Genomic DNA, 10,012 nt, shown 5'->3' with positions numbered 1-10,012 from the left:
AATTGTGGTCAATGTCATGAGACAAAGTGTATGTGAACTGCTGTATGGAAAGTGAATTTGCTCTGTAAATATTCACCCAAATCACAATTTTAAAAAAAGAAAAATTAAATGCACTACAGCTTGAATGTACTGTAAAAATAAATAAATAAATAACCCTCTGGAGCAATGTACTGCCTGTCCATACCTGTCTACTTATATGTCTACCTGTAGATTATTTACCTTTGTTGTCTGTGCCTCTTATGCACCTCTTTGTGTCTTCCTTTTCCTTAGTGCTACCATGTTAGTTAGGAGCTGTGGTAGCATAGTGCCTAAGGCATTTGACTGCTAACCAGAAGACTGGCAGTTCAAACCCACCGGCCACTCCTTGGAAGGAAGGTTGGGCAATCTACTTCTGTAGTGATACTGCCTCAGAATCCCAAGGGGGGGTCGCTATGAGTTGGGTTCAACTTGATGGCAAATAACAACAACCGTCTAGTTACATGCTTTTGTATTTTGCTTTTCCCTTTACCCATATCAAACCTGTTTCTTAATTATCCATCTGTTTTTCCTCCCTACCCATCTTCTCCCTTCCCTGGTAACCAACAAAGAAAATTTCCTTCCTTGTATAAACCTTTCCTTGACTTTTTATAATAATGGACTAATACGATAATTGTCTTTACAATAATTGTCTTTCCGTGAGTGACTTACTTTACTCAGCGTAATGTCCTCCAAGTTTATCCCTGCTATGAGGTGATTCACTGATAATTATTCTTTATTGTTACATAGTATTCCATTGTACCTATGTCCTATAGTTTGGTTATCAGTTTATCTGTTGAAGGGCACTAAGGTTGTTTCTGTCTCTTTGCTACTGTAAATAGTGTTGTGATGAAAATGGGTGCGCATGTATCTATTCATGTACTCGATCTCACCTCTTTATGATACATTCCTAGTAATGGGTTTGCTGGATCAAATGATATTTCTCTTTTCAACATTTTAAGCACATGCCGTTAACTGTTTTTGATGGTGCTTGTACTATTTTACAGCCTCACCAGCAGGGTATGAGAATTGCAGTCTCTTTACACCCTCACCAACATTTGTTATTTTCTGTGTTGTTGAACTTTGCTATTATTGTTGGAGTGAGATGATATCTAATTGTTGTATTGATTTGCGTCTTTCTAATGGGTAATGATACCAAGCATTTATGTTTTTGTTGGCTGCCTGAGTGTCGTCTTTACTGAAGTGTCTGTTTATGTACTTTGTGCATTTTTGAATTGGATTGTTTTTCTTTTTGAAATTGAGGTATTGAAGTTTTTATAGAGTTTAGAGATAAGTTCCTTATTGGATATATGTCATTGCAAGTATTTTTTCCCATTCTGTAGGTTTTCCTTTTACTCTTTTGGAGAAATCGTTTGATTCACATAAGAATTGAATTTTCATTTATTTAATTTTATACCCCCTGCCTAGGCATACCTGATTGTTCAGCCTATCCACCCATAGATCAATGCTTGCCATCACTGACAAGGCAGTAATTTTTAGAAGGTCCCAGTGTAGTTTCTCTCTGCTGTTTGTGTATTTAGGGTCATGCTTGGTAATCTATTTATGTCATAAATTAGGGCCCCTAATTTTGTACCAAGGAGTTTTGGTGGCATAGTGCCCAAGGCATTTGATTGCAAACCAGAATGCTGGTGGTTCACATCCACCAGCTACTCCTCTGAAGGAAGATTGGGTAATCTATTTCCATAGTAATACTGCCTTGGAAACGCAAGGAGGGGTCGCTGTGAGTCAGATCCAAGTTGACAGCAGTGACAGAATTTTGCACCTGTTTTATCTTTGATGAACTTTATTTTCTGAGTTTTATATTTAGATATCTGGTCCATTTTGATTTCATTTTCATGTGTGGTGTGGGGTATTTTTCTACAAATAGATACCTAGTTTGGCCAGCACCATTTTTTAAAGAGACTACCTCTTCTCCATTGAATGGGTTTTAGCCCTTTCTCAAAGATCAGCTGACCACAGGTGGATAGATCCATTTCTGGATTCTTAATTCTGTTCTGCTGGTTTATGTGTCTATCATTGTACCATGCCAGGCTGTTTTGATTACTGTGGCTATTATATAGTAGGCTTTGAGGTCAGGGAAGGCAACACCTCCTACTTTTTTTTCTTCTTCAGTAGTGCTCTGCTTATCCAAGGTCTCTTTCTTTTTCATATTAAGTTAGTGTTTGGTTTTCCATGTCCTTAAAGCATGTTAATGGAATTGGGATTGGGATTGCATTGAATCTATAGATTTCTTTGCGTAGTATTGACATTTTCACAGTCTTTAGTCTTCCTATCCATGAGCATGGGATATTTCTAGAAAAATGTTTTTTACTGTGAATTTAGAACATTAGTACTTATTCTTACTCTCTGAAGAAACCAGTTAGATTACAAATTTGCTTTTGATTTTGGGGAGAATCTCTGGACAGTAAAGAAAATGACTTCAAACTGTACATTTCTAATGACCCTGATTTTAAAAAGTCAGTTTTTCTATTTTATTACTAGTAAGCTCATTCATTTACCTAATATTAGCACTTTCATAAGTCAAGAATTATCTGACGTGATACTCATAAAATATTAATAAGATCACCCACACACTTTGTACCCTTAGGGGCTTATACTGCTGGGGGATACAGACTATTGGTCTACAAGAATTAACAGCTTCTGTGGGCATAGCTTACAATTTTAACCTATTAACATTTTTAGATAATTATTTATGTGATTTATTTCTTGTAGGGTCCCAGACTTTGTTAGGGAGAAGCGATTTGGAAATTGGCTGAAAGATGCACGTGATTGGGCAATTTCCCGAAATAGATATTGGGGCACCCCTATTCCACTATGGGTCAGTGATGACTTCCAAGAGGTGAGGTTGCGAGTTATTTCCTTGTTTTCATTTTTGCAGAAGTACTTTCCCAGTGCCATCATAGAGTAAAAGGATGTGGTTTCTTTTTTTTCCCCCCCTTTCTTATACAATCTGCTTTTTACTCTTTATTCATTAGTAGTATCATGACAGAATAAGGGAATGTGTTGAGTTTGTTTGTTTGTTTTTACTTTAGTTATATATACTTTTAGCTACTTTCCTCAAGTGTTAAAGTGAAGAATGCAGTTTGTGTTTTCCTCAGAGAAGTTCTCATATTAACCTTGTGTATGTGTGTGTATGTTACTCAGGTCTTGTGTTGTTCATTAGTAACCAGAAGAACAGAGAATCCTGACCCTTGCATGTTAAACTGATTTTATAGTTAATTAAAAAGCTAAATTTAAAAAAAGTTTACTCAAGCAATGTAGACTTTTACTTTGTAAAATCAAGTAAAATGTATGTGTATTTACACACAAACATAGGCAAACCTCATTTTTCTGACACCACTTTCTTGTACTTCACTATTTGCTTTTTATAAGTTGAAGGTATGTGCGACCCCTATGCTCATGAGTGAGTTTATCAGTGCCCTTTTTCCACCAGCATGTACTCACTTCATGTTTCTGTATCACGTTTTTGCAATTCTCACAATATTCAAAGTTTTCATAATGCTGTTGCACACGTAGCAGATTATAATATAGCATGAACATAACTTTTATATGCGCTGCAAAACCAAAAGATCTGTGACTTGCTTTATCACAATATTTGCTTTACTGCAGTGGTCTGGAACCAAGCTTGTAATATCTCCAAGGTAAGACTGTATACTCTGATAGCATTAGAGCATTGATGCCCAGGAAAGGAGTCTCAGGGATTCCTATAGAGACCTGAAAGGTCATAATTACATAGCTGTGTTTTAAGTCTTTTTGGGACTAACCAAGAAGGGCAGAGTGCGACAAGGGCTTGGGGGTGACATCCTCTGACTGTCTCCAACCTTAGAATGGGGAGGTAGAATCACCAGCAACAGCCCAAGGTGTATGAGGCCAGACATGCTGCCATCCCCCAAGCTTTTTACCAACTCTGATGCCCACCATCCCTCCCATGGCACTCACTATCTCTCTGTAGGGTTCAATAATACTTTGCTACAGGAGCTCTGGTAGCATAGTGGCTAAAGCACTTGACTGCTAACCAGAAGGCTGGCGGTTCAAACCCACCAGCCACTCCTCGGAAGGAAGGTTGGGCAATCCTACTTCCGTAGTGATACTGCCTCGGAAACCCAAGGAGGGGTCGCTATGAGTCGGGGCCGACTCGACGGCACATAACAACAACAACAACAACAACAACAACGACTGGATAGAACCCACAGACAATATGATTATGGAATTTATTAGGGAAGTAACAGGCTATAATTCAGGTTCAGGATACAATTCATCCATCAGGACAGCCTCCCATTGGCCCTGCCCTCAGGCAGCCTCTCTTTGGCTCTCAGCTTGGCCTCTGGCCTGCTTAGGCAAGTGTTACAGAGTTCTTCCAGCTCTTTCGAAAGGCCCACGTATCTGCATCCCACTCAGCTTTATTGCTCTTTGTGCTGGCAAGGCCACCACTCTTGTCTTATACTGATCTATCAGTTCTGTTGACGCTATTGTCACCATCTCTCTGCCGTTGCTGTGCAGGGATTTGGGGCCCAAGAATAAGTTCCACTCCCAGCTTCTCTCTCTTGATGGCAGTGAGATCCCTCCTTTGCTTCTTCTGGGATGGCTTATTTTAAGCCTAGTGAGATGGCAAAACTGACCAATCCTCACATCAGGGTTCTATACACTGTATTTCCATGGTTTCACCCCCACAAGCATGCCATGTAACTTATTTATATTATTGCAAGGTATCCAATCCCCTTTGGTGGGCCATAACCACCTAACATTTGCATAGTTCTACCCATTTGTCTAGTGGGAGTCACAAAGACCATGGTTAGAAGACCCATACCAAATAATTCCAAGCCTGATACAGAGAAAAGGAACCTTAATTCCTTGCTGGGCAGCCAAAGCCTCTAGTTAAAAACCCATTGCAGCTCCTTCAGAGGAGTCCCTTCTTTCTGATTTCCTTCATTCTGGCCCCACATGTCATTCTCCTTGGTGGAACAGAGTCTTGTGGTCTAGTCTGATTACTTTGATCTTGTCTAACTATAATTAGTTCTAACTTTGACTTGGAAAGGAGCCAGATTCAAGTGCTAGGAAAAACTTACGATACCTTAGGATGCTAGTGTAAGGCATATTACTTAGGTTGATTATTTTTGGCAGTGATTTGCATATGGTAGACTTGTTGAATTGATGGCTATGAAGGTTTAAAATAAAAGTCTCTCTGTGTAGAGACTTACTCATATATGGCAATTGTTGTTGTTATGTGCCATTGAAGTTGTCTCCAATTCAAAGCGACCTGTCGTACAACAGAATGAAACACTGCCCAGTTCTGTGCCAGCCTTACAATTCTTACTATACCTGAGCCCATCAATGCAGCCACCGTGTCAATCCATCTTGTTGAGGGCTTTCTCCTCTTTTGTTGGCCCTCCAGTGTACCAAGCATGACATTCTTCTCCAGAAAGTTGTCCCTTCTGAAAGCATGACTAATGTAGGTGAGACAAAGTCTGGCTATCCTTGCTTCCAAGGAGCATTCTTCACCAACACCACAGCTCAAAAGCATCAACTCTTCTTTGGTCTTCCTTATTCATTGTCCAGCTCTCACATGCATATGAGGTGATTGAAAATACCATGGCTTGGGTTAGGTGCATCTTAGTCTTTAGTGCTTGAAAGAGGTCTTTTGCAACAAATTGGCCCAATGCAATATGTATTTGGATGTCTTGACTGCTGCTTCCATTGGCATTGATTGTAGAACCAAGTAAGATGAAGTCTTTGACAACTTCAGTCTTTCCTTCATGAGTCATGATGGTGCTTATTGGTCCAGTTGTGAGAATTTTTGCTTTCGTTATATTGAGGGGTGATCTGTACTGTAGACTGTAGTCTTTAATCTTTGTCAGTAAGTTCTCCTAGTTATCCTCACTTTCAGAAAGCAAAATTGTGTCATCTGAGTATCTCAGTTTGTTAATGTGCTATTCCTGATGTCACTTTCTTCTTCATATAATCCACTTTCTTAGATTATTTGCTCAGCATACAGATTGAATAAATATAGTGAAAAGGTACAACCCTGATGCACTCCCTTCCTGCTTTTAAATCATGCAGTATCCCCTTGTTCTGTTCTAAAAGCAGCCTCCTGGTCTATGTACAGATTCCTAATGAGTACAATCAAGTGTTCTGGAATTCCCATTCTACTCAATGTTATCCACAGTTTGTTATGATCCACACAACTGAATCCATTTGCATAGTCAATAAAACATAGGTAAACATCTTTCTGGTATTCTTTGCTTTGAGCCAAGATTCATTTGACATCAGCTATGATGTCCCTCACTCTGTATTTCTTTCTGAATCCAGCTTGCATTTCTGGAAGTTCTCTGTCAAAATGCCTTAGGCACTATGCCACCAGCATTAAATATATAAAATAATGACGTTAATGCTTACTTTTTCAGAAATTAAGGGCAATGTTTCAGAAGAGGTTTGCCAAGGTGGTGACGAAGGTCCTTCTGTCATATCAGTAGCTGAGGTTGACATGTCAATGAGCTCTTTTAAGAAAATCAGGCTTACCTAAACCTGAGTATAAATGCTATAGAAATTAACTCTCAGTTTCAAATCTTTGGCTCTGAGGAGTTTCTGCTTTTTAACTTTATTTTTAATAGGTAATATGCATTGGATCAGTGGAAGAACTTGAAGAATTCTCAGGAGCAAAGGTCTCAGATCTCCACAGAGAGAGGTCAGTTTTGAATATGTTTGATTCTCTTCAGTTCTGTCAGCATTTTAGGCTAGTTCCTCACTTGTTATGATGTGGTCTTTACAGCAGATTACTTGTAGGAATTAATAGTTATGTCAGTGGAGTCTTACATGTTGCTATGGTGCTGAATAAGTTTTAGCAGAGTTTGTAGAGTTAGATGGATTAGGGCAAAAGGCCTAGTGATACACTTCTGGGTCACAGTATTCCAATGTGCAGCTGATCATGGGGCTGGCATCATTGTATTCCTTTGTGCATTGGGTCAACTATCTCCGCAGCTAACAATAATAGTCATTGACTTAAATGTCGAATGGCTGCTCATTCCTTACAACCTTTCAGACTGAGAACTCATAGTGCTCTCAGAAAGCCTTTTGATACCTGCTGATATGTCCATTTGTAAATGCATATGGTAAGAACTTAGCAGGACTTTTTCTTATTAATAATTAAATGGCAAATTCTGTTACATTTAAAATTAATAGAATTCCAGTCAACCATGTGAGACTAAAAGGTCAATATTTGCCAAAAACGAAGTTTAGAAGGCAGGAAGGGACAGGAAAGATGGGTAAATGTAACTGTAGAACTCGGGGAAAATGGGAAGAATGCTGTTACATTGAGGGTATTGGAACCAATGTTACAAAACAAAATGTGTATAAATTGTTGAATGGGAAACTAATTTGCTCTGTAAACTTCTACTGAAACCAAAACAAAATGTTCAAAAAAAATTAATTGAAATTGCTAATTTTTATATTTATTAGCATTGACCATCTGACTATTCCTTCACGCTGTGGGAAGGGATTATTGCATCGAATCTCTGAAGTGTTTGATTGTTGGTTTGAAAGTGGTAGCATGCCTTATGCTCAAGTCCATTATCCGTTTGAAAACAAGAAGGAGTTTGAGGATGCTTTTCCTGCAGACTTCATTGCTGAAGGCATTGATCAAACCAGAGGATGGTATGTTCCTTGTTATGTCATCAAGTGTTTTTTATTTTGTTTAGGTTGGATTTTGCTGAATACTTACCATTTATTTGCTGGACGCTAGGAAGATAGTGACAAGACAGGTTGTGCTCCTGCGCGCTGCATTTTATCACCAAAGCTTGGACCTTAAAAAGGTCTTTTGAGAAGTGGTATCTCACTGCAGTAGGCCCATAGTTTTACAATCCATTGCTTAGATTTTGGAATATAAAGGTTAATTATAGTGGAAACTTAAGTAATATGAAAAGCAGTCATACACTCTTACTTAGTATTTACATGCAGAATTTTGTGTCAGGAGCTAGAAATTTTAGGGCTGTATGAAAATTCACCTTATAAATTAGCATTCTAAAAAACAACATGAAGGGGAGATTTTTGACAATGGTTTCATCTGGTGCTTTATTTAATGGAAGAAACTCTGGTGGTTTAGTGGATAAGGCATTTGGCTGCTAAGCAGCTGCTCTGTGAAAGGAGGATGGGACAGTCTGCTTCCATAAATCTTTACAACCTGGAAAACCCAATGCAGGTCATTGTGGGTTGGAATTGATATGATATCAGTGAGTTTGCTTTATTGGTTTTATTTAATTCAGTCCCTTCATTCTCTTAATTAGAAAAAAATAGCTTACCTCCTTTTTAAGATGAACTTTGTGGCCCAGATTAAAATCATAATTTTCATTAGTAATGTTTCTATGGGAGTGTATTTAAGGAATGTTGGTGTCATTTTCTGACTTTACAACTTGTGACAGTCATCATAAACTGGATTTAGAGTACTGATGTTCTAGAATGTGCTGTGTGAGAAGCACAATTTTAACCTCAAACTCCTTCCATCTATTTTTAGTTTCAAATCCATTTATCTATAGGAACAGCGTCCAGGAACAAATACCTGGTTTTAAGGAGGGCCAGATGATTTCCTAATAAGCTTCTTTAAGAAGCAGTTGACCCTGACAGCTGTGAAAAATACCCTTTGTTCATGCTACCTCCTTTCTTTTCTCCCTCAGTCTTAGGTACTTAAACTAGGTACTAGGATCCTCTTGGTCTTCCTTTGGAACTGGAATAGATGTCTGGTCTGTTAGAGATGTTAGGCATGGATTGTGATCTCTGTCATCATCAATAAGTGTTCCTTGATCTTACTGGGATGCAAAATCAAGTCAGGGGTGACACAAGAGCATCACTTTCTAGGATAGACTACAGGGATGTGATACAGGTCTTTCAGGGAATAAGATGACTAGCAAGAATGAAGTACATACTGCCTGAAAAAATTAAAACCTTCTCTTTGTTCTTCTTTTGGATGGGATTGCCTTTTTGCATCTTTTGTCATTAGGTTATCTATCCTCTATGACTTTCTGCCAAATCCAGTAGCCATGTTTAATTTCTCACCCATTCTTAGCTGGTCATGAGAGGATGCCCAGGTCTGTCCTGCTCTCTCTGTGGCCCTCTAAAGTGGCTCCAGAGAGTTCAGAAGAGTGGCACTGTCATGCTGCTCAATTACTTGGGGGCAGGTACTTGTAGGAGAGGATGGGTTATCACTCCAGGTCTTTATTTATTCTAAGTTAATAGTTCTCAGTCCTGGTTCTTGAAGAAAAGTTAATACTGTTGCCTGGCCCAGAGATTCTGATAGGATTGATCTGGACTGGCAGCTATGCATCAATAATTATTCAGTGCTTCCTAGATGATTTAAGTATATAACTAGGATTAAGAGCTGTATTTTAAAACTGATTGTTAAGTATAACTTAACAAAACTTGATATTTATGCCAAATGTTTTTTCCTGTGATTCAAGTCCTTTTCTATTCAACTGTTTTTTTTTCCCCCTCCAGGTTTTACACCCTTCTGGTTTTGGCCACAGCTCTCTTTGGACAACCAGCTTTCAAGAATGTGATTGCCAGTGGGCTCGTCCTAGCTAGGCAGGTGGACTGCATTTGCATTTAGCTATACAGTTCTGATACCTTTCTTTCTTATACCCAGAAATAGTTGCTCTTCTAAACAGCCAGGTTCCACAAGACCTGATCACAGGTTTATTTATTTTATTTTTTTTAATTGTGATTTGGGTGAAAATTTATAGAGTAAATTCACTTTCCATACAGCAGTTCACATATACTTTGTCTCATGTCATTGACCATAGTTTACCACAATGCAACAACTTCCCTCCCACTCCCTCCCCATAGTTATCTCTTCCCAGTGTCCATCCCTCCATACATTCCTGCCCCCTGAGCTGTCTCCCTATGCATAAGCAGCCCTTCTTTCTCCCATGATTGTTCTCTCCAAGGAGTGTATCTACTTGAAATAAATGTTTAACTCATATGCCTGTATTTT

The 10,012-nt window shown here is 38.8% G+C and overlaps 1 protein-coding gene across 1 annotated transcript in view; it reads left to right on the top strand.

Annotated features, from left to right (window-relative positions):
- The window catches only part of IARS1 (isoleucyl-tRNA synthetase 1), a 168,781-nt gene that overhangs the window by 55,305 nt on the left and 103,464 nt on the right, over positions 1 to 10,012 (top strand). Inside the window, exons 13-16 of the mRNA XM_007953003.2 lie at positions 2,749 to 2,875; positions 6,645 to 6,718; positions 7,489 to 7,683; positions 9,517 to 9,603. Coding sequence (XP_007951194.2) covers positions 2,749 to 2,875; positions 6,645 to 6,718; positions 7,489 to 7,683; positions 9,517 to 9,603 — 483 coding nt within the window. The remainder of the gene's footprint in view (positions 1 to 2,748; positions 2,876 to 6,644; positions 6,719 to 7,488; positions 7,684 to 9,516; positions 9,604 to 10,012) is intronic.

Source organism: Orycteropus afer, unplaced genomic scaffold (genome assembly GCF_000298275.1).
Source record: "Orycteropus afer afer isolate SDZICR_OR568_19922 unplaced genomic scaffold, OryAfe1.0 scaffold00368, whole genome shotgun sequence".
Lineage (NCBI taxonomy): Eukaryota > Metazoa > Chordata > Mammalia > Tubulidentata > Orycteropodidae > Orycteropus > Orycteropus afer.
This window is presented reverse-complemented; position numbering and strand designations above follow the sequence as displayed.